Raw genomic sequence first — 22,801 nt, 5'->3', positions numbered from 1 at the left:
ATGGATTTCGACACATGGAATACTGGACAGGTCGACGTCGTTCTCTCTCAATTGGAGACGATTGACGAGGTACATCGTTTGAAATTCGACACGTTGGTGATGGATCTTCTACTACCGATTTCAATATATCTAGGTGGACATAGAGATATACCATCGTCGATTCGCAGACCCCTCCTCCTCCTCCTCCTCCTCCTCCTCCTCCTCCTCCTCCTCTTCCCCTCCCTCCTTCCCACACGGATGAATGAATGAACGGCAGAATCCCCCCCCTAAGCCGGCGCGACGAGCCCTCCCACGATCGCCCCGCAAGGACCGTTCCCGACGGTGAGATAATCGTCGAAGCGGGTTCCCGGCTGGGTCACGGCGACCCACCTCGGCGGCGCGGGGCAGCTGAACGCGTTGAAGTCGAGGTACAGGTTGCAGCGGCGGCCCTTGACCGAGTACGTCCAGGCCTCGATGGGGAAGTCCGGGAGGCTGAAGGCGCCGACGCAGCAGTCGTACGCGGTCGTGGTGTTGAGGAGCTCGAGCGGGGCGTCGTATTCCCCGACCGATTGGAAGGTGTAGAAGGGCGCGCCGTCGTAGCTGTCGGCGAGGTTGGACGGCGAGCACGAGCGGAAGATGTCCTGGGTGGGCTGGGGCACGAGCGCGGTGGCGGTGACGGTGACGGTGCGGGCGGCGGCGGCGCTTGCGAGGGAGGCGGAGGGCGAGGCGAAGACGGTGCTGGTGGATGTCACGGTCTTGGTGGAGCACGAGCGGGACGCGGTCCAGCGGTGGCAGGTCACGGGGCCGGGGTACTGCTTTGGTGGTGGGCGGAGCAGCTTGTCTAGGAACGAGGACAGGCCGTCGTGAAATGGGAATCCGGCGGTGTCGGACACCAGGTTCGAGCCGAACGATCGCTTCTTTCCCTGCGCATCGAAGGGCGTCGGGCCGGAGACCGACTCGTTGTAGCCGAAGTCGGGGTGTGCGATCCGGACCGGTGTGAAGGTGGGTCCGGACGGGATCGTGGTGGTCGAGACGACGCCGGTGGTGGACTGGACGGTGATGGTCGTGGTGACGACGCGACCGGCAGGAGCAGACGCGAGGACCGTCTTGGTCGACACTCGGGTCGACGTCGTGGTGCAGGCTGTATAATGCGTCTTCCATGCTGTGCTGCAGCTCGTGGCCGGTTTGCTGGGCACCACCTTGGCGTAGCAGGATGTCTTGTCGACACCATAGCCCTGCGCTGCGGACGCCATGCCATTGAAGGCGCCCACGGCCAACAAGGCCACGCTCAGCATATGATTATACATCTTCGAAGGGAGTGATTAAAGTCGTCGATGTGGAGAGACAATTCGGCCATCGTGGAGAATCGTCAGGGCGACATGCGCATTTTATATCTTTCAAACATCATCACGGAGCCTCGAGGTAAGCCTCCAAGGCGCGCCTCTCGAGAACGGTATCAATGTTTATCGTTTGGTGACGACAATCCTTCCCTGTCGTCAGATTGAGGCGGAGGAGTTGTGGCCGACAGCAGCGACCAATTGAAGCGTCAAGCTCGGCGCCTCCAAGCCCACCGGCGGGGAAAACATCTCACGCCGGCATAAGCGACGGCAACGAACACCCTGGACCTGCAGGCACATCTGCAAGTGAGCTGTACCTTTTCGGTCGCATGTTGATTTCGTTGTTGAAAAAGGGGATAGCCTCGCGAGATTTGCCCGCTTTCGGACTTCTGTGATCAAGACGTGCTGACTTTCGACATCGATTCATGATGGCCGTCTGCGAATCTCCCGGGAGTGGACGCAACTTATCGCGCAACGAGACAAGATCGCAATGGTGTTGTGGCACGCAGTCAAATATAGCAGCCCGATGAGATCCGTTGTGAACTCGCTCGTCCAGCACGTACGAAATCAATCAAGAAAAATTGAACACGAGCTTGCGCTTTTTTCGGGGTGTATACATGTAGGAAAATTTCACATATCATTTCAATCATATGACGACATGTCATGATAGTAGCCAACTCGAGCGCGGAATATATGGAAAATACAGCGCCTCTCCTCTCTACGCCTCGGCCAGAGCCAACAGACCCTTCAAGTCAATGCTCTTGGGTCGCTCGATCGGGAGTCCCAACGCACGGTCCCAGATCAACTGTGCGAGAGGGCCGAGACCACGGCTGACACCGAAGGTCGCGGTATAGTACAGGGTGTTGTGGAAGCCGTAGTGGTGGAAGAGCACGCCCGAGGACGAGTCGACGTTGGGGTAGGGGTTCTTGGTCTTGCCGTGCTCGGTCAGGACCTTGGGCGCAATGTCGCTGTTCTGTGCGACCAGGCGGAAGACGGGGTCCTCGGCGATCTCAGGGCGCGCGCGGGCAAAGTCCATGAGGGCCTCGAATCGCGGGTCGGGCTTGCGCAGGACGGCGTGGCCGTATCCGGGGACCACACGGCCGGACTTCAACGTGCTCCAGAGGTAGTCGCGGACGGCATCGTCGCTGGCGCCGTCGCCGACGTGCTCGCGCATCTGGAGGATCCAGCGGAGAACCTCCTGGGCGGCCAAACCGTGCAGAGGTCCTGCGAGACCCTGCAGACCGGCGGAGTATGCCAAGAAGGGGTCGCTGAGAGCGGATCCGACCAGGTGGGTGGCGTGGGCCGAGACGTTGCCTCCCTCGTGGTCACCGTGCAGGGCGAGGTACAGACGGAGCAGATCCTGGAAGTTCTCATTCTCTTTGCCGGCCTTGCCGAGCATCGCGGCGAAGTTGTAGGACCAATCCTGGTTGAGGTCGATCTCTGCAGGTAAAGCTCCTCCGCCACAGTATGCGTTTTGGTGGATCTTGGCGGCGATGGTGGGTAGCTTGGCGAGCAGGCTGATGCTATCGTCGAAGGTGGGCTCCCAGTAGTCGGCCTTGTTGAGACCCTTCTCGTAGGCACGGGCGAAGACACTCTCGTAGTTGAGCGCAGAAACGGCGCAGGCGAATTGTGTCATCGGGTGCAAGTCCTTGGGGAAGTCGTCGAGCATCTTGTTGACGAACGCGGGAAGCTGACCCTTCTCGGCGAGCTCCCTCGAGAAGACGCGCACCTGGTTGGTTGTGGGCACCTGGCCGGTCAACAACAACCAGAACATGGCCTCCGGGAGCATCTCCGTGCCGGAGGTGCCCTTGGGGAGAACAGCCTGGCAGTCCTTGATGGTCTTGCCGTGGAAGCGAATACCCTCGTTGGCATCGAGGACGGACCCCTCCCAGACCATGGCCTTGAGACCGCGCATGCCACCCAAGGTGTTCTCGATCTTGACCTCGCCAATGGTCTTGCCGGCATGAGCCTTGACCTTCTTCAAGAGCTCACGCTTCTCGGGGATGACGCTCTTCAGCACCGTCTTGAGATCCGGCTCGGAGGTGGCATAGCCGCGCGAGGCATTGCTGAGGGCCGGGGCCGTCTGTGCGAGCTTTCAGACAGGGTGTCAGTGAGAGTGCTGTGAGAGAGCAGAGATTTGCAGAGGTCCGTGAAGTCAGGAGCATGTTCGGGCAGAATCCGGGGACCGCCTGTTTCGCCGTCTGTGAAAGCCAATGGCCGTGGGAAGAAGCAGCGGCACACCAAGGGCAGCTTGCAAATGACTTACCTTGGACGCCCGCAGGGCACGGAGAGCAGATCTGCTGGAGAGAGCCATTGTAGAGTGGAGATGTGGTGGTGGTGTGAGGAGTGAGAGAGAGGTGTCGGTAAAGAAAGCAGAAATATCAAACAATGTTATTATTCGAGCTCCACGAACCGACGGGCCTAAGCGCTGACACGACCAAGAGCTCACGGTTCCCTGCTAAATTTCGAAGCCGGCCTGTACGTCCGGTGGACAAGGCACAAACATGCTCTAGAGTCTAGAGTCCTGCGTAGTCTGACAAGTGTTTCCTCTCTACACGGGCGGTGGCATAGCACAATCCTCCACAGTGCGCGGGCAACACATGCCAACAACACTCGGCTCTCGGATGACGGGGTTTCGCGCCAATGGGCCATCCATCATCACTACCTACTGTACCGCCGCTAGATTTTTCCTGGGCAACGTAGCCCCTCCTCGCCCAGCGGGTGCATGTTTCGTCTCACCGTCCACATTCTATCTACCATGAGCGGTGTCGAGGGAGGAATCACAGCCTCCAAGCACGTACACATTGGCACCTAGAGTGACCGGGAAACAGACAATCAAACGACGAGTGCGGAATTGACCAGAGCCGTACAAGCTCCGAGTTCGCAGTCACAACACAGTTCTTATAGTACACTTGCAGGTGCTCGGTTGTTCCTGTAAGGATGACCAAATTCTGCAGGCAAACACGCGGGCAGCTCGCGCCGGAGTCCTAGTAGGCATTGGGAGACACAGGACTCTGAGCAGAGCTAGAAAGGTCCAGCTCGTTTGGAGCGCGCTGTCGTGGATAACGCGAGGAGGCGGTGCATTCTTCGACATCTGCCATGGATACCCAGGTATTCTACATCTTCGAGGGATGATAAGAATAAGAATAACAATAGTAATAATAATACTGTAAACGACTCCGGTGCAATCCATGGATATTCGGAAGATCCATCCTGTCAATCACATGCCCCACCAGATGGCGATTGCCGCCATACGCCCGTAGAAGGGCCATCGCGTGGGGATTTTATCGATTGTCGGCGACCGTTTTTTTTTGTTCCAAGGCCTTTTTTGCTGTGGTCCAGCTGAATCGGCCGTGCATACGTCACAGGCTCACAGCCCATTGGGACCGAGGCAGACGCCGGCAAGTACACCTGGGCAGTTATGGTTAAGTCGCATTGATTGAATCATCACTGCCCTGCCCAGGTGGATCACAAGCAGTAACAATAATAATAATACCTAGGTACCCTGGTGCCTGCCTGGGCAGATGCCCCAGTTGCCGTAGCTTATTACAGCTGTTACAGTATACGACTCGCCGCAGCTCTGTTCCTCTGCCTCCAGCGGTTTCTTCCCCACAGTCTCTCCGCTTGTGCCGCTCAGAGCCGCAACAAGACGAGACGAGACGAGTCGAGTCGAGTCGTCGCCCTCTGCTGTACTGTACATACTCCACCATCGGCGTCGGATGCCCGCTTAACTCCTTCTCCAGAGCTGCAGGCGGTGGCTGGATCCGATGTCGCTCGCATACTATGCATACCTAGGTATCCATGGACAGCATTGCACGGGTATAGAAAATAACCATGTAGCAATGGAAGCTGGTAGATATCTTAATAATGTATAGAAATGCAATTGTCGAGTGTTGAGATTTCGCGATCTATGATATCCCGACGCTCACGTGCTCTACAATAATAGATAACACCACCTGCATCCAAAGCGGTGGGAGCGTCTCTGTCCGGCTCAAGCAAAAACATCGTCCGTACATTCCCTGCCATCATACCACTTCTAGCATTTCGTGGAGGCTCGAGCATGGCCGCAAGATAGAACCTCAGCACCACTACTCTCGCTCGTCACTGAAATCCCCTCCAAAAGATCAACCGCGACATCCAGATATCAACATGTTCCGCTCTGGTCCCCGAGCAGTCCGTCACTTGCGACAGCTTCAGTCTAAACGTGCCTCGTTACCACATCTTCATCAAGCGACTCGCACGATCACCTCCAGTTCGATCCGGATGGCGCCGTCGCTGTCATCAGTCTCACCACCTCTACCTTCCTCTCACCCCACCGAAGCCTTCCAACTTCTGCCCGAATCAGAAAAGCCCGATGCCGAACAACAAATCTTCGACGAGCAGGTCAAGCAGGTCAAGGAGTGGTGGTCGAGTCCGCGCTACAAGGGTATCAAGAGACCGTACACACCGGAGGATGTCGTCAGCAAGCGAGGCACACTACAACAGGTCTACCCTTCAAGCCTGACCGCGAGGAAGCTTTTCAATCTCCTCGAAGAACGCTTCGCGGAGAGGAAGCCGGTACACACGATGGGAGCAATCGACCCCATCCAGATGACGCAGCAAGCGCCGCATCAGGAGATCCTTTATGTCTCCGGCTGGGCTTGCTCGTCCGTCCTGACCACCACGAACGAGGTCAGCCCAGATTTTGGCGACTACCCGTACAACACCGTTCCCAACCAAGTCCAGCGATTGTTCAAGGCACAGCAGCTCCATGATCGCCGCCACTACGATGCCCGGATGAAACTGACGGCACAGCAACGCAAGGAGACGCCATACATCGACTACCTGCGACCGATCGTCGCCGACGGCGATACTGGACACGGTGGATTGAGTGCGGTTCTCAAACTTGCCAAGTTATTTGCTGAGAACGGCGCGGCCGCCGTCCACTTCGAGGATCAATTACACGGCGGCAAGAAATGCGGGCACTTGGCGGGTAAGGTTTTGGTGCCCGTGGGCGACCACATCTCACGACTGGTCGCGGCTCGCTTCCAGTGGGATCTGATGGGATGCGAGAACCTGGTCATCGCACGAACCGACAGCGAGAGCGGCAAGCTGCTGTCCTCGGCCATCGATGCGCGCGACCACGAATTCATCCTCGGCGTGACCGAAGACGTGGAGCCTCTCGCAGACTCCCTGCAGAAGATGGAGTACGAAGGCGCGTCCGGCCCGGAGATTGACCGCTTCGAGGCCGAATGGGTCAAGAAGCACAAGCTCGTCACCTTCGACGAAGCCGCCGAGGCGCACATCACCGCCGCCGGCCGCGACCCAGCCGGTTATCTCCAATCCGTGCGCGCCAGCCCCAACACCCCTCTCCACCAACGACGGGCTGCCGCCGCCAAGGCCGCCGGCTCCCCCGTCGTCTTCAGCTGGGACGTGCCGCGCACGCGCGAGGGCTTCTACCACTACCGCGCGGGCATCGCGGCCGCGACCAAGCGCGCCATCGCCTTCGCGCCCTACGCCGACCTGCTCTGGCTCGAGACGAAAGACCCCAGCGTCTCGGCCGCCGCGGGCTTCGCCGCGGACATCCACGCCGCCGCGCCGGGCAAGAAGCTCGTCTACAACCTCTCGCCGTCCTTCAACTGGTCCGCCCACGGCTTCTCCGACGCCGACCTCAAGGGCTTCATCTGGGACCTCGCCAAGCACGGCTTCGTGCTCCAGCTCGTCAGCCTGGCCGGCCTGCACAGCACCGCGACCATCTCCCACGAACTGGCCCGCGCGTACAAGACCGACGGCATGAAGGCCTACGTGGAGCTCGTCCAGCGGAGGGAGAAGGAGTCCGGGTGCGATGTCCTCACGCATCAGAAGTGGAGCGGAGCGACGTATCTCGACGGCATCATCGGCAGCATCCAGGCGGGAAGCAGCGGGAGCCGGAGCATGGGTGACGGGAACACCGAGGGGAGCTTTTAGGGTTGGCCCGATGGTTCGGTAGGGTTGCTGGATTTCCTCTGCGGCGCAATGTTACAACTTGAGTGTCGTTGTTTGAAGGATAGAATATTTGTATATTTCCAGAGAAAGACGTGTTCTGTACACCAAGGCTTTCCTCGTGTTCTCCAAACTGCCCAGGTGGGGATGAGTGAAGTGTGTTCGCGTTACGGGCCCGGCGTCTATCGAGTGGGTCCGCTTCGATTGGGGTTCTGAACGCCTCTTTGGCTCAACTTGAGTGCGTGATGTTCGTAGCTCTACTGTGGAAAGACACGACGATGACGGTGAACTCAACTCGATGACGCTGTTGCAAGATCTGTGTCAATTGGCAGCCCCTCTGTTGCTTTACCTATGATTCGGAATCACAGCTCCGAGCTGGGCAGCATCCGAGAGAGCCCGATGCGTACGCGTGCACTCTGTACGGACAATGAATCGATGGCGAGAGACGAGAAGTGACAGTAGGGTGGTATTACAGCAGGCCTCGAGGCACTATGTCTAAAGATCACTGGAACATCCCAAGAGCTGCGGACCAGTCGAGGCTGTCCTTTCATGACGAGCCGGCTCGCGAAGAAAGAACATGGTCATCAGTCCCATGTACCGAGGTTCTGATCGTGCCATGAGTGGTCGTTCGAGTGCACCAGTGTCATCGGCGTTCCCACCGCAGCCTGATCAACGTGACCGGGACTGTTGTGAATGATGTTTGCGCTTGGCGCACGTGCTACTGTGAGATCGCCGTCGCCTGTCGCACTGCAGCAGCGGCGCCGCCCGGTTTCTTGCAGGGATGCGACACAACCGCCACGCCGCATCCCAGAGCGGTATCGCGTGAAGTCGTGCATCGCAACATCACCTCAGTCATAGTTCGATCGTGCTTTCTCATCATATTACAGTACCTCTGGTCTGAGTGCCTGACTGCCTTTGTGATGCCCGTATGGTCCTTCGACGGTTGTGGATGATCCCATGATGAATCTCACCGTCGACAATTCGATTGTGGTCACTCCTGCGCTTGCTTGGCGCCCTATCACGGACAAACCGAAGAAATTTCGCTGCCTGGCTCCGGTCTGCTAATGTTCTGCTGCACGATACAAGACCTTTGCAGGAGTCGACCTACGAGAGCTCACGACTTCACTACAGTTTCCGGGATCATCGCTGTTGGTCCGACCTGCGCGAGCGAAGGGAGGCGGACAACGAAGCTGTATGCTGCCATCGCATCACGTCGCAGACGCGCGTCGTTCAGGGAATGACATCGCATGGCGTCGCTTCTTTGACCGTCCAGGTGCCGACATATGAACCAAGTCGATCTGGATGAACGTCTATGCGGACATGTGAGCTATCGTCCATCCAGCCAAGCACTTCTTGTGATCGTCGCCATTGGTGCCTCGAGAACCCCATTTGAGAGATGACCTGCCTATGGCCCTATGGGCGCCTGTCCGGCATCGATTGGTGTGCCCAGGTGGTGCCCCATGCCTGTGAAGAGCTTGCATGCCATTACTGGATGTTCGGAAAGACGTTACAACATGTCGACAAGTGCAGCCAAAGGCAAGAGCCATCACGTTAATGTCAGAATAGCGCATGCCCCTGCACCATGCCGGCAAGAAGAATGCGCTCAAGTCGGAGAATGCCTGGGCGCAGGTACAGGATCAGCGGTCGACACTGCGACTATTCTTCTTCATCGCTTCGACCCGAACAAGACGGAAAGCAGCAAGCAACCATCGTCCATCATCCTCATCGCTCGACATCGCATTCATGGTGGCTGTTTGTCAACGTGGCATTTCCATGTCATGGTGCATGCAGGATCACACCAACGAGTCACATGGACGTTCTATCGCGCCAGCAGGCATTCACACGACACGCGAACTTTTGCGTACTTGAGGGAGGGGAACCCGACATGAAAGCTATATGTTGTGCAAATCTTGGTGTACTTCCATCAGGAAGAGGAGGGAAGGGGCAGTGGCGTAGTGGTGCAGTGGGAGGATGGTGCTACCCAGGGTGCAGAGTAGTGGCGAGGCAGGCCTTAAGTTCGACTCCGCCAGTTGCCCTCGCTGCTGCCCACCCTGGCAAAAAAGCAAATCCTGGCCTACCTGGGATTTCTCTGCCCCGAGGGGACAGTTCTTTTGCTTCGGCCAAGTCCTGATTCATTTTGTATGATCAGAGTGGTTGTCCTTTTTCACTCTCGCATGCCTACGACAAGCATGTGTGGCATGCCACTTCCGCGACCAAGCCGCAAAGCACTCGCGGCCAAGTACGACTTCGCTTTTGGTCTTGCGCTGACCCGACGTATGAGCCCAAAATCACTCGGCTTCAACAATCGCACCTTCCAAGGCTCTAAGGCCAGCTTGTCGATCTCTCTCCTCCGATGAGCGAGGATGTTACCGCAACAACGACTGTTCCTTCAGTCGAACCCACGCCCATTCAGCAATCAAGCCGACGGTTACTTATCCTGCTCCCGGATAGCGAGAGTGCCCGTGCCGCGGCAAGGACGGCACCGGTTTCCGTCTAACTCGTGCTGCCTCAGCGATCAAGCCCCTGTTATTACTCAGCTTCAGAAAGTAAGCAAGCAGCAGATTACTCATCGCCCCCCCCTGACAGTGCGAATCGCAGAGCAACCACGACTGCGCCTTCGGTCTGACTCGCGCTGCTGCAGCGACCAAGCAGCAACATCCTCCTCCTCTCTCCCACACAGCGTCACTGTCGCAGCAACTACGACCATGCTCCTCGTCTCACATGCACTACTCCAGCAACAAAGTCGCATAGTAGCCATCCCTTTCCAAGGCAGCAATGATGCCGCGGCTATTGCAGGATGGCCCCCGACCTGGATCTCTCTCGCGCCGCATTCGCCGAGGCCTTGCAAGAGTGAAGCTGTGTGTGCATGTTCGTGCACCCACGCGGGTGTGTGGGAGAAAGCCAATACGAGGAGCAACTATATAATGCGCGACTTCTGTCAAACTCACAGGCGAGACAAGGACGGATGGGCAAATCGTCGAGTGTGGCGTAGTGGCGTCAGCGCCGGGGCGGTCGTGGGCAAGAGGGCAAGTCGGGAGTTCGAACCCGGTCTGTGTCCGCACACTTCAAGAACCGTTTCCGTAATACACATTACTAGTAGATAGATAAAAAGCAAACCCCGCTGGACTTCGGTTGGACGGGTTTCTCTCCCCTTCACTAGAAGGGCAGTTCTTTTGCTTCCGCCGAGGTCTACATTCCGTCAGGAAGTGTTGCTTTTTTGCTCTTGGAAGTATTCACCAAGCACATGGTCTGAGTTGCCTCAGTGATGAAGCAGCCGAGCCGTTTTTTCGCGCCTCTCAGAGAAGGAGAAATCGCGACAATGGCCACCTCACGCGAAGTCCTGAGCATGTGCATCGAAGACAACATCCAGAGGAAGGGCACCCAGTAAGTTTCGAACTGTGAAGCAGTACTCTACTCAGGCAAGAAAGCAGGAGCGGTCAGCTTGGACCTGCGATCCTTGGAATGCATTTCAACTTGGAAGTGGAGAAAACTTTGCGAGCTCTGGCTCCACACTATAGGATCAGGTGCGCACATGAGCAAGACTAAACACGAGGTAAGTCCATATGGGCGCCCCTGTCTCCCGGCAGCCCCTCATGCGATTTCCTTTTCACCGTCTGCACGAGGTAAGCTTCTTTGTGAGGTTTCTTTGCATTTTCTGCCACGAGTGAGGCATGATTGCATCTGTCGAGTGGATTCCATTCTTCGTCCCCATGGAACCTTTTGCACCGCGGAGCATTGCACTGCACTGCCGTTGTGTAAATCCCTGCATGCAGCATAGTATGCTCTGCGCCGGTCTTCACCTGCCCGCCCGTCGCTCTTCGAAGCATGATCGAAAGATTAAGAGCATGGGTATCACGGTAGTTTTGGGATTACCGAGCAGTTCGACGATGTCAAAGACAGGTCCCTGGCCCATGAGCGCCGGGCAGAACATGCGACCGTCCCGTCAGAGAGTACAGGGTAAGAGGCTGTTCCGTACATACAGACGACACCGTGCCATCGCCTTCCGAGTGCAGAAGCGCTCAGAATCATGCAGGTATCGATGTGCGCCCGAAGTACGACCCTCCCGGTACGGTCAGGACGTCTGTCAGCGTGGAAGCAGTAGTCGCTCTTGGACGCACAAATTGCAGACGGAGTCGTTCAACGAGAATCTCGCTACGTGTAGAAGGGAGTATGAGGACATGCGTGGAGAGGCCACAACCTGAGACGGACAGATAGGGGGCTGAGTCCCTCCATTAGACAACCCATATATGGAAAACCCAAACTCTCAAGATTGGCTGAATGCGTTCGTGATCTGAACCGTGGCCGTTGTCATCGAGGTACCCAGATGTCTCCATGACCGCGCTTTGACGACTGTCATACGTGATCCCTGAGCACCTGGTGGTTCCTCACTGTACAGAGCGATGAACAGGCGAAGAAAAGTTTCCAGATGCTCGTTGACATCTCTATACGAAAGAAGCCTGTAAACTCATTCCTGTCGTCTATTCACGCTCCGGGGTCGAATTCGAGAGCAGATAACCATGACGACTGATTGATCGCGAACGGGAACATCCTCTCCACACCAATCCTTATGATATACACATGTAAGGGAGTAATGGTACGCACGATGGATTATCATTTCAATGTCTGTCTTTCTTTCCCGAGAGGTCTGCTCCACGCTGCTGCACTTCACCCCCGGAATCATTCCGACAGACGCCCGCTTGGACGAACGACTCTCAGCTCGCCCGGGCTTTCATACATTCCGCCGCGAAATCTGGGGGAGCGAGACACAGCACGTTTCCCCATTGATCCGTAGAGCTAGCTAGCGAGCTAGCTGGGACCCTGTGACGAGAGCCTCCTCGCGTTGCGTTGCATTGCATTACATTGCATTCGTGCTCTTCAATGCCATCGCCACTCCCTCACAGCATACATAAGTACATTCCAGGTCTGGAGTCACGCACGGTTCGCGATATACAAAAAATTCCGCGCAAGCTTGAGTTACGCCGAGACACAGAAGAACAACAGAAGAACACCGGGATTACTGCTGGTTTCCGAACGCCATTGAAAAGCTACCTACATACTTCAAATAATTTCCCGAGAGGCTGAGAGAGAGGCAACGATGGCATATCTTCTGCGCTCGACTCCACGAGCGCTGCGCTCAACAAACTCCCTCACACGCGCCGCACCCCTCCTGCAATGCCGGCTGAAACACGACGTCCACCACCCACCGAAAGGGACCCCGCCAGTCGCCGGGCGAGGCCCACCATCTCCGCCGCGAGAGGAAGCCGCGGCCCTCAAGGATGGCAACAGATCCTCCTCATATCTGGGGACGACGAAACGCCTGCCTGAGTTCAACCTGTCCGACCGCGTCGTGCTCGTCACGGGCGCGGCGCGAGGCCTCGGCCTCGTGCAAGCGGAAGCCCTGCTCGAAGCGGGCGCCACGGTCTACGCCCTGGATCGATTGGAGGAGCCGAGTGAGGATTTCCATCGCGTGCAACAGCGCGCTGCGGAAGAGCTCGGTAAGTCTGAACTCACGTGTTCGTGGAAGGTTGGACTGCCCCGAAGCTGACCCGTCTCTTTCTTTTTTTTTCCGGGATTCTGTAGGTACTTCCTTTCACTATCGGCAGATTGACGTGAGAGATGTCGAGGCCTTGAACCAGATTGTGAGGGACATCTCCGAGTCGCATGGGAGGCTTGACGGGTTGATCGCCGCGGCTGGCATCCAGCAGGAGACCCCGGCGCTGGACTACTCCCAGCAGGACGCCAACACCATGTTCGAAGTCAACGTCACCGGTGTCTTCATGACTGCGCAGGCCGTGGCCAAGGAAATGATCCGATGGGGCAACGGTGGCAGTATCGCCATGATCGCATCGATGAGTGGCACCGTCGCCAATAAGGTAACGCTTGACCCACCGATCTCCTTCCCTCTTCGCGAAGCTGACACCATCCTCTCAAGGGTCTCATATGCCCTGCGTATAACGCGAGCAAAGCGGCTGTGATACAGCTCGGCCGTAACCTGGCCATGGAGTGGGGTGTGCATGGCATCCGTGTCAACACCATCTCGCCAGGCTACATCGTCACCCAGATGGTCGAGGCGCTCTTCGAGCAGTACCCCGAGCGACGCCGCGATTGGCCTACGCAGAACATGCTCGGGAAACTGAGCATGCCGCACGAGTATCGCGGTTGTGGTGTCTTCCTGATCAGCGATGCATCCAGCTTCATGACTGGCGCTGATCTGCGGATCGATGGCGGACATTGCGCGTGGTGAGAGATCATATATAGTCTGAAGTGGAATCCGTCTCCGACAACTCTTATGCGTATCATGTCCTATTACATATGCATGCATCGGGCTGGTACCCCCTTCCACAGCTCTTTTCATCATCGGCCTCGTTCCGGTAAATCCTTAGCCAGTTCATCTTGTGCAGGATACCACCGGGTCTCGTCCTTATGGCCGCTCGATTGGGGCTGTCCTAGAATCTTCTGCTCCTTGCCATTGAATCGCCTGTTCCAGAGCTCATAGCTGAGGACGAGAGCGAGAGGGACCGACACATACAACGCAATCACTCGGCGCGAAACCTGTTTGTATGATAGTTTCGGGTTGAATGAGGCATTTGGTACAGCAGCCGGGCGTGCGGCGGGTTCAACAGCCGGGCGTGCTGCTGCAGCTGCTCGCGCGACATTGGCGAGAGGTTGTGTCGCACGCGCGGTCTGAGGAGGAAGGGGAGCTGGTGGCGGCCGCGATGGGGTGGTAGGCGGCATTCTGATCGCCTGTCGTATCAAAGGATGGGGACTTCTGCGGATGAATGGAGCCGTCGATTCCGTAGATGAGCTGCAATGCCGAGGAAAGAAGTACGTTCAGTAGATCGGGTTTCGAGACTTTTTCGACAGTTTACGTTCAGGGCGCGCGGAACAAATTCGTGCTTACGTCAGGAGCACGTTCACGATGACAGAATGACATCCAGAATGCAAATGTTTCCGAGGAGGCTCGCGATCACACGCGTTTGTATGCCCATGCCTAAATCCAAGTAGCCTCTCCAGATGATCAGTCAAACATGTAGTCGGACTAGAAATGGTGCGCATATAGGATAATACGACCCTCACATCTGAATACCGCCCAAATTTCGCGACGTTGAATGCTTTACCATGGATCGCGCTCTGTGCCGTCGAAACTTTGTCCAAAATTGGGCAGACGGCTCGCAATGGGCAGTGCACAATCATGACAAAGGTTGCCGAGGGATGAATTCACTCAAGAAAAACGGCTTGATCAACATTCACAGCGTCGTCGGCGGCGGCTCTCGCGGCGGTTCTATGACGATTATGGTAGTCGGCGTCCTCCGCAAAGGAACATATCGCGTATCGATTGGCGTGGATCTCCATCTAGCTACATGAAGACCATTCGTCCGCCGCTTGGAAAAATCCCATCGACGGGAGTCCGACCCAACGGAAAGTTGAGAACCTCGGAAGTCAACTGTATCGTTGAAGGGATGACCCCCAGCCTCAATGCCGGTAGCAGTCGTCCACTATAGATACTGAGTCTAAGTATTTCAGCTCCGAGAATAGAGTCTCCGTCGTCGACATCGCCGCGACACGTGCGGAATCTTCCACACGCCGAGGAAACAGCGTCCGCACCAGAAGCACATCGTCGTCTTCATGAAGACTTCTTAGTCCGATACCATCTTGAGCGGCGTGGAGGTAACGGTGCACGCCACGTCACTCAATGGTAAGAAGCATGTTGCGGATACCACGCGCAGGCACCGGTTGCTTGTAAGCGGGACGCCGATGCGACTGTCAGCCATGAACGAGCTCCATGGGAGATGATGATAGTGGCAGCATGGAATTTCGCCTGCCCGCTCTTATTGCCACGATTTACATCGCAACCTGGGCTACTGGCATCAATGAATGAGGGTGAGCCATTCTTCATGGCGGGCCGATGCTATGCCTCTCAGACGATGATGCACAGTCCTGGATCATTTACTTCTCAAATTTTGGCGACGATTGGCGGGAAGCGGGCATGCATCATGTTATCGGGGCTGCCGCTGACAGCGTGCCCGTGGCGGGGGAAGATGCACCTGCAATCTACCATGCGACGCAGATGGGCTTCCAAGAGTCTGAGGGGCACGATGTGGCGTTTGACGAGCATCCAAAACTGCTTCGTGCAATCGAGCGGTCGTATCCATGAAATATCTGCTCGCACAGCTGTTCCGTCTCACGTCGCTGCGCGATTATCGTTGGAAGTATATACTTTCGCTGCTACAGGGTGGCCTCCGGCACCTAGTCCTCTAGCATAGGAGCCGCGAGAACAAGGATCCTGCACGTGGGATGTTCTATCGGCTCAAGTGATCTGCCCGACGAGAAGGACGACCCTTCTTCTAGCGGCTGGGGGGGGTTGCGACCGACGCGTGTAGACGGGAGGTAAAAAACGTTCTTCTATATCAATCCATCTTCTTATCAGGCCCGGACACAAATAGGACTTTCACCCACATGCGTCACGATTGTGCCATGTGTAGCATCAGCACGTGCTTCTTGCCTTTGACCAGATCGATACTGATTGTGGGAGACTACATCAAGCTATGAGCAGTGCACATAATTACCATCCTCGGGTTTGGTTGTGAATAGATGAACGACTGTCGCAATCTACACATGGGCGCGCGTAGGCGAGCCATACTCACTCCAGCAGGAAAGGGAACTCTGGGCCGAGTCGCGTGGCTGCTCACCAGATGCGCGCCACTTGGCGCAAGGGAGAAATAAGATGAGGAGATTGAAGTATCTCCTGCATGTACTGTGCAGATTATTTGTGTTGCGTCTCGGAGCAGGCGAGGTGTGCCGCCGCCACAAATGATCCTTTTGACATGCGGGCCGGTCTGGAAAGCTTTCCCGAGGAGACGAAAAAGCGTTGCGCTTGAGATACAAAGACGTTCGTTAACGAGGTGTCTTTTGCGCGTCGCCGGCAACACTTGTTCCGAACGAGGCTCATCGTAAGCAGGCCAAAGCGCTGAGTTGTGCGTTGAGAAGCTACTGGACTGGACTGGCAGTGAATGGACTTCATCACAAATACACCACACCGATTGTTCGGACAGTATGCATGGCGCCACCAGTCCACTGGGCAGGTACAGTCAGGCACCGCGATGATCGACAACACCTACACAGAGCATGGTGGAAGAGGTCTATCGGCCTCATCCAGTCCTCGGTCGAGGATGAGTACGATAGGACCGCAAGATGGTGTGCTGCGTGGCTGGAGGTGGGTCGGATGAGCTGACGGGGGGCGGACGAAAAGGCATCGCGGCCACCCGAATCGGGCGTCTGGGTGGCTGTTTGTTCTCTCGTATGATATCGATTCTTTCGCATCGCCAACTAGCGGCGACACGCGGGTGGTTCGAGGAACGATGAGCACGCATGCAGGCGGAATCAAACGAGATTAGTCCAACGCGGGCGAGATATGGTGGAAGCAGGACAAGGTCGGGAGCCACGAAATGGATGGGATGAGATGACCCTGAGCTGGAATGTCGAAAGTCACAACAGGCGTTCGGGCTTCTAGTCCGGTTGCACCACCCATTCGTGCAAACCGATCGGCTAGCCCCGTCTCGGCCTTTCTTTTTCTCGCTTCAGTCGTTGAGGATGACTGCGGTTGAGGGTGTCGTCCCTGATGGAATGCAGGAATGCAGGCATGTGCATGTTCGGATTATCATTTGCGAGCGAAACGTTACTGACAATGAGAATGACAATATCAGATCCATGCATCGTCGTCTGTTGAAGATGTCATCTATCTAAATCCATTCCAGGTTCGTATGCACTTTGCTTGTGGCCGGAGAAAGCACCTCCACGTATGGGCAGAACAGGACTGTCTGTATCCATCCACTGCATGCGAGATTGGCCCCTGCGGCCATGCGATGGAGGAGGAAGTAGAAATAGAAGGCGAGGTAGAAGGATCTATCATCAGTAGTCGCAGAAACGGTTCCATCGTGGGCGCTCAACGGCGCGTCGCGGTAGACTTCGGCTACCTACACGACTTGTCTTTCGCAAGGGAGGCTGTCGGGCAGGAGCTGCTGCTGGTGCTGGTGCTGGTGCTGTGAACGACCGCGAACCTCGACGTGCTTGTTAAGTGATGATCACAACAGGCATGAGGGACGAACGATCATGCGAGATGGTGGAGGTGGACGCAGTGGTGGTGGTGGTGGTGGGTGGTGGTGATAGAGACGCAGCCGGTGCAGATCGTGGCCTGGAACTTGTCTCGCATCAGCAATGGATTTATTCTAGTTCCAGTATCACCAGATGTGCACAGTGCGCTCACACACACCCACACACCTCTTTTTTCCGCCGACACACCACCCAAAATCGATGAGCCGACTTGCATCGGACCTACGCGCTGGAATGGCTTGCGCGCCGGCCCTGCCTGGCCCACCCGTTTCTTCGTATCCCACGCCTCGACCTTCTCTCTCCAGGGCTCACACGTTTTCGATTTTGCTGCATTCGGCTGTTCTTTGATTAGTACTTTATCTTTGGTAGGGCATACATATGCACCTCTCTCTCCACACACACACACACATTCGCTCACACATCGCGGCACTTGTGCGATTGCTGGCATCGACTCAAAGACACGCTCGTCGCCCGCCTCAACCACTTCCTCGTCTCTCATTTCTCCTACTAGATACCACTGTCGTTCGCCATCTCTTCCTCCTCCCTCAACATCTCTCCCATCGCACCTCTTCTTCTCTCCACCAGTATCTCCCCGCATAACGTCACCAGCTCGCTGTCTCTGCTTGCACGCGCAACGGGATATCTACAACGACTGCGATTTCCTCTGAAGACAAGTGACGACCACATCCTTCACAATGGCCCAACCCGGTGGCCCAACCACCACGGCAACCCACACGCCTGGCCGAGGCACTCCCGAGAGCGAACGTATCGAACCGCCATCATCAAGGGTCAACCCATTCTCCTCGCCTTATGGCTCAATGCCCGCTTCTGCCATGGGCTCCACCACAGCCTTCCAGGCCGCGCCAGCTCCCAGATACTTCCACTCACGGCGAGTAGCCCGAGAGTCTGTTGAAAAGCCATGGCTAGCAAAGAAGGACCCGAAGGAGAAATGGGTCTGGATCATACCTGTCATTGGAATCGTCGTTGGTGTTGCAGTCACCGGTATCTTGGTCTACATGGGTCTCCAAGGGGTCAAGAACCACAACTACTGCCCGGTCCTAGACGAGACTTGGTCGAATGGTATCGATCCCAAGATCTGGACACTCGAGCAACAGACCGGCGGCTTTGGGTAGGTCTTCCACATCAAACATCACTGTGATCCCGCAATACGCAGGCGAACATACTGACGCGATGAACAGCAACGGCGAATTTGAAGTCACCACTGCTAGCGGCGAGAACGCCTTCATCAAGGACGGCATGCTCGTCATCAAGCCTACTTTGCAAGACGCTACGCTCATGGAAAAGGATGGCAGCACCATCAACCTCATCAACAACGGCTGCACTGCTCCTGGTCAGTCATGGGCCAACTGTGTGTCAACGACCAACTCAACCAATGGCACTGTCGTCAACCCTGTGAAGTCGGCTCGCCTCACCACCCGCATCAACCTCAACGATACCTCCAGCAAAGGCGCTTCCATCAAATTCGGTCGCGTCGAAGTCGTTGCTCAGCTTCCCGCGGGCGATTGGCTCTGGCCCGCGATCTGGATGATGCCGGTGAACAACACCTACGGACCCTGGCCCATGTCTGGTGAAATCGACATCATGGAGTCCCGCGGAAACAACTACACCTACGCTCAGGGTGGCAACAACGTCATCTCATCGACGCTCCACTGGGGTTTCGACAGCGTCAACGACGGCTGGTGGCAGAACAACGTCAAGCGCCCGGCTCCTCACACCACCTATCCTGCTGCTTTCCACACCTTCGGTGTCGAGTGGAGCGAGAAGTACATCTACACCTACGTGGACACCCGTCTCGCCCAAGTCATGTACGTCGGCTTCACGGAGAGCTTCTACTCCAAGGGGAAATTTCCCCCGGCCAACGCCAACGGCACCCGTCTCACCGACCCGTGGTCCTCTACCGGTCGCCTCAGCACTCCTTTTGACCAGGACTTCTATCTCATCATCAACCTTGCTGTCGGTGGCACCAACGGCTGGTTCGCGGACGGAGCCTCCAACAAGCCATGGACGGATGGTTCTGCACGGGCCCGCAAGGACTTCTGGGACAGCCGCAACCAGTGGTACCCCACCTGGGAGGCGAACAACGGCGGCGCCTTCTCCATCAAGAGCGTCAAGATGTTGCAGCAACAGGGCTACAACGGCTGCAACTAAGCGACGAGCTCGTTGACGGCTTTCATATCGCCATTTTTTTCATGTTCTCTTTTTACCACTTGACATTTTACACTTCTTTTTTGGATATCGGCTTGCGGTACAGCATACGGCGTTGGGGATACACTTTTGATCCGTGGCGACGGGAACGCATTTGGGATCCGATCGTGACACGACTTTTCTCCCTTTCCTCATCACCTCCCACTCTGCACTGCTGGAAAGACCATCATCGTCTGTTTCGCATCGTACGAAATATCAGTCACTAGAGATGACGGCGATGAATTTCGGGGTACCGGCGGCGGCGAACGGGGGAGGCTCGAAACGGACGCAAATGACATGGATGCAGAATACTCTCTCCACCACTTATAGAGACAGTTGATTGAACAAATTGCAATTTTTTCTACTTCGAATCTCCCTCGTGTCTTCCTCTTCGGATGCTGGATAGTCGTTGACTCTACTTGTATCCGATACGTTTCTCTCGACCGAATGGCCCTGGTGATAGCCAGCGCTATTGGGAACGACATCTCACAGATCGCGGGTCGTCTGCGCGGCAAGACTCATTTGGCCATCGCGACGAAGACGAGAAAGCATGGCCTGAGTTCGCCACTGATATACTGCTTGCTCCCCATCACTCCGATGCACGCACGGTTCAGTGGGCAACGACTCCGGCAACCATTGTCGATTTTCGAACCCGGCTAGCTGATCCTAATCTCTCCGATCCATTTCCCCACAGCGTCCTTGGCCTATAACCTCACCTTCTTGCCCACCAGCGCGTCCCAGTCCCGCGTCGTGAACGGCACGTACGAGTCGGCGCCGGGCTTCGCCCAAAAGATCGCATCGTCCCGGCCAGCGGTGCCCTTGGCGATGGCCGCGGGGTCCACGCCCTCCTTCCGCAGCGGGACCTTGTTCTGCTTGTTGTTGTGCATCGGCGTCGGGCTCTGCACCAGCCGGATGAAGACCGGCACCGCGTACTTGGGCAGGCCCTGGCGGGCGTGCGCCAGGAGGCCGGCCCACGGGAACGAGGCGCGCTCGTCGGGGCGCACGTACACGGCGGCGCAGCCCGCGCGGCCGTCGTGGCCGGGCACCTCGACGCCGTAGACGTTGGCCTCCACCAGGCCCGGGAAGCGGCCGAGGGCCTCGCCGACCTCGGCCGTGCTCACGTTCTCGGATTTCCAGCGGAAGGTGTCGCCGAGGCGGTCGAGGAAGTACCAGCGGCCGTCGGCGTCGCGGCGCAGGGCGTCGCCGGTGCGGTAGTAGAGGTCGCCTTTGACGAAGACGTCGCGCTCGAAGCGCTTGCGCGTGGCCTCCGGGTTGTCGTGGTAGCCGGCGAACTGCTTCTCGCTGACGACCGCGACGATGATCTCGCCGCCTTCCTCGTACGGCTTGCGGCGCGCGAAGCCGGTTTCGGGGTCCCGCCAGATGCGGTCGCCGTTTTCGAGGTCGATCTCGACGGGGATGTAGATGTTCTGCATGAGGCGACGGAGCAGAGCGCCGTGGTGGCCGACCGCGGCGGTGGTGAACGGTCCTCGGCTGACGTTGATCAACCCGAAGACACCCTCGGTCGAGTTGAAGAATTCGCATACCCGCGGGACATTGAAGCGTTCCTGGAACTTGCCGAACACGTCGGGTCGCATGCCGTTGCCGTACATGGTCTTCAGCTTGTGGGCTTTGTCGAGTGGTGTTGGCGGTGCAGCGAGCAAATACCGAGCTGTCTCGCCAACATAGACGAATGCGGTCGCGTCCGAGTCGCAGATGTCTTGCCAGAAATTCCTCACGCTGAATTTCCGGCCAATCGCGAGCTTCATCCCGGTCATGAGGGCACCGACCGCTACCGTGCAGCCGGTACCGTGATATAGCGGCATGCAGTCGTACCATGTATCCGTTGAAGTCAGTCCGGCTGCCCTCGCAGTCGATCTCCCCAGTCCATATGATCGCTGTGTCTGAAACGGGCAGGCTTTCGGCAAACCTGTCGTGCCAGATGTGTAGATCATGAAAATGGGGGACTCCAGCGTCACGACCTGGCGCATGCTGTCCGATGGTCGGGCAGGAGGCAGTTGATCGATATCCGCGCGCGTCGCCGCATCAAGGTAGATGATCCTCATGCCCAGCGCTTCTATCTGTGCCCGGACCTCCTCGATGCGCTGCCGGCAGCCTTCATCCTCGTCCACAATCAAAACCTTGCTCTTTCCGACCTTGAGACAGTGGATCAAGCCGGCACCTCCAAGGTTGTTGTTGATCATCGATGGTGCACAACCGATCGCCCAGGCGCCCATCAGATTGAACATGAATTCTGGGCTGTTGAGAAGATAGGTCGCGACCAGCTCTCCGGGCAGGACGCCCTGCTTGAGTAGGAACTGCGCATAGCGGTTGCTCTGGTCGTAAGTCTCTTGGTAGGTATATTCGCGAGTCTCAGATCCTGGGTCGAGGCGGAACCACAAGCAGGGTGAGTTTGGCGATAGCAGAGTCTGTTCCTCGAAGAAGTACCATAGTGATCGTCGATTTTCCTTGCCTGTTGTTCGCGAATAGGTTACATGGTCAGCAGTCTGTCGGCTGTCGATTGGTGTAAGTCAGCGGAAGCGCGTACCGCGTTGGGCCATCAGGGCCATGACCGCTCTTTGCTCTCGCAACGCAGAAACATCTTTGCCGATGTGAAATTTGGCATTCAGGTATGCAGCTGCGGCGCCGGCGCCAGCAATGGCCGGAACTATTCATGAGAATCTCGTCAGTCTGCACGATCGTGTGGCAAGTGCAATTGAAAGGTGGAGAGGCAGTTTGACTTACTCAAAGCCATGTCTCTGAAGAAACGTTTGTTTGGTTGTCCACCAGCGAAAGCGCAACGGCACTTAAAGAAACTTCACAGAAGATTGATTTATGCACGAGGTGATAGTAGGAGAGAAACAGTTCGGAAACAGTTCAGTTCAGTGGAAAGCAGAAGTACCACGACTCAGGCAAAGAGTCGACAAACGCGAGTGGTAGGTATCGGTGGGTAGTGGAGCAACTCGTGGAGACCTCGGAGCGACGCATAATGCGATTCAGCGGAAACACCTACATCCTTCCCAGAACCAGCACTGCCGTTGGGATGCATACGTAGGTGTACATGGAAACCTGGCCAGACAGTCTACTCTGCTACAGAGCTTAGCGCCCTGTAACTATGCGTGTCCAACCGGAAAGAATGTAGTATGTGATCTGTTGATTTTGCCTGTCTCGAAAGAGCAGAGGGACAGGGACAGGTGGGCGTGTTGACCGCC

At 56.7% G+C, this 22,801-nt stretch overlaps 10 protein-coding genes across 10 annotated transcripts; 6 read left to right on the top strand and 4 right to left on the bottom strand.

Annotated features, from left to right (window-relative positions):
* Positions 1 to 266: 266 nt before the first annotated feature.
* K489DRAFT_366833 (uncharacterized protein) lies at positions 267 to 1,286 on the bottom strand (the record flags this gene model as incomplete). Its single annotated transcript, XM_033602811.1, has 1 exon — positions 267 to 1,286. The coding sequence occupies one exon, from the start codon at positions 1,284 to 1,286 to the stop codon at positions 267 to 269; it is 1,020 nt and encodes a 339-aa protein (XP_033464752.1).
* Positions 1,287 to 1,917: 631 nt separating this feature from the next.
* On the bottom strand, positions 1,918 to 3,667 carry K489DRAFT_375849 (citrate synthase). The gene has a single exon (XM_033603775.1). It carries the CDS (start codon positions 3,229 to 3,231, stop codon positions 2,035 to 2,037), a length of 1,197 nt encoding a protein of 398 aa, XP_033464751.1. The 5' UTR covers positions 3,232 to 3,667; the 3' UTR covers positions 1,918 to 2,034.
* Positions 3,668 to 5,189: 1,522 nt separating this feature from the next.
* On the top strand, positions 5,190 to 7,540 carry K489DRAFT_375848 (isocitrate lyase and phosphorylmutase). The gene has a single exon (XM_033603774.1). It carries the CDS (start codon positions 5,466 to 5,468, stop codon positions 7,260 to 7,262), a length of 1,797 nt encoding a protein of 598 aa, XP_033464750.1. The 5' UTR covers positions 5,190 to 5,465; the 3' UTR covers positions 7,263 to 7,540.
* Positions 7,541 to 8,689: 1,149 nt separating this feature from the next.
* On the top strand, positions 8,690 to 9,669 carry K489DRAFT_25078 (uncharacterized protein). Its single transcript, XM_033599955.1, has one exon. The coding sequence runs from the start codon at positions 8,860 to 8,862 to the stop codon at positions 9,406 to 9,408; it is 549 nt and encodes a 182-aa protein (XP_033464749.1). The 5' UTR covers positions 8,690 to 8,859; the 3' UTR covers positions 9,409 to 9,669.
* K489DRAFT_25073 (uncharacterized protein) lies at positions 9,525 to 10,665 on the top strand. Its single transcript, XM_033599954.1, has one exon. The coding sequence runs from the start codon at positions 9,641 to 9,643 to the stop codon at positions 10,379 to 10,381; it is 741 nt and encodes a 246-aa protein (XP_033464748.1). The 5' UTR covers positions 9,525 to 9,640; the 3' UTR covers positions 10,382 to 10,665.
* On the top strand, positions 10,597 to 11,535 carry K489DRAFT_397943 (uncharacterized protein; the record flags this gene model as incomplete). The annotated part of the gene is made up of 3 exons (XM_033606923.1): positions 10,597 to 10,661; positions 10,764 to 10,830; positions 11,051 to 11,535. The coding sequence occupies 3 exons, from the start codon at positions 10,597 to 10,599 to the stop codon at positions 11,477 to 11,479; spliced, it is 561 nt and encodes a 186-aa protein (XP_033464747.1). The 3' UTR covers positions 11,480 to 11,535.
* A 914-nt stretch (positions 11,536 to 12,449) lies between these two features.
* K489DRAFT_386206 (NAD(P)-binding protein) lies at positions 12,450 to 13,521 on the top strand (the record flags this gene model as incomplete). The annotated part of the gene is made up of 4 exons (XM_033606206.1): positions 12,450 to 12,468; positions 12,500 to 12,772; positions 12,858 to 13,150; positions 13,210 to 13,521. The coding sequence occupies 4 exons, from the start codon at positions 12,450 to 12,452 to the stop codon at positions 13,519 to 13,521; spliced, it is 897 nt and encodes a 298-aa protein (XP_033464746.1).
* Positions 13,522 to 13,631: 110 nt separating this feature from the next.
* On the bottom strand, positions 13,632 to 14,012 carry K489DRAFT_406371 (uncharacterized protein; the record flags this gene model as incomplete). The annotated part of the gene is made up of 1 exon (XM_033607244.1): positions 13,632 to 14,012. One exon carries the CDS (start codon positions 14,010 to 14,012, stop codon positions 13,632 to 13,634), a length of 381 nt encoding a protein of 126 aa, XP_033464745.1.
* Positions 14,013 to 14,769: 757 nt separating this feature from the next.
* Positions 14,770 to 15,711, top strand: K489DRAFT_25044 (uncharacterized protein). Its single transcript, XM_033599951.1, has one exon. The coding sequence runs from the start codon at positions 15,068 to 15,070 to the stop codon at positions 15,539 to 15,541; it is 474 nt and encodes a 157-aa protein (XP_033464744.1). The 5' UTR covers positions 14,770 to 15,067; the 3' UTR covers positions 15,542 to 15,711.
* Positions 15,712 to 19,339: 3,628 nt separating this feature from the next.
* On the bottom strand, positions 19,340 to 22,252 carry K489DRAFT_310610 (acetyl-CoA synthetase-like protein; the record flags this gene model as incomplete). The annotated part of the gene is made up of 3 exons (XM_033600717.1): positions 19,340 to 19,501; positions 20,309 to 22,062; positions 22,138 to 22,252. Coding segments are annotated over 3 exons (2,031 nt in total), but the record flags the coding sequence as incomplete, so codon positions are not given.
* Positions 22,253 to 22,801: the final 549 nt, after the last annotated feature.

The sequence above is a fragment of the Dissoconium aciculare genome, assembly GCF_010015565.1.
Source record: "Dissoconium aciculare CBS 342.82 unplaced genomic scaffold K489scaffold_1, whole genome shotgun sequence".
Classification (NCBI taxonomy): Eukaryota; Fungi; Ascomycota; class Dothideomycetes; order Mycosphaerellales; family Dissoconiaceae; genus Dissoconium; species Dissoconium aciculare.
This window is presented reverse-complemented; position numbering and strand designations above follow the sequence as displayed.

Excerpts from the sequence above, each read along its gene's own strand:
- K489DRAFT_25073 (XM_033599954.1), top strand. The coding sequence starts at position 9,641 with ATGTTACCGCAACAACGACTGTTCCTTCAGTCGAACCCACGCCCATTC.
- K489DRAFT_25044 (XM_033599951.1), top strand. The coding sequence starts at position 15,068 with ATGATGATAGTGGCAGCATGGAATTTCGCCTGCCCGCTCTTATTGCCA.
- K489DRAFT_375848 (XM_033603774.1), top strand. The coding sequence starts at position 5,466 with ATGTTCCGCTCTGGTCCCCGAGCAGTCCGTCACTTGCGACAGCTTCAG.
- K489DRAFT_375849 (XM_033603775.1), bottom strand. The coding sequence starts at position 3,231 with ATGCGCGGTCTCAAGGCCATGGTCTGGGAGGGGTCCGTCCTCGATGCC.
- K489DRAFT_25078 (XM_033599955.1), top strand. The coding sequence starts at position 8,860 with ATGCCGGCAAGAAGAATGCGCTCAAGTCGGAGAATGCCTGGGCGCAGG.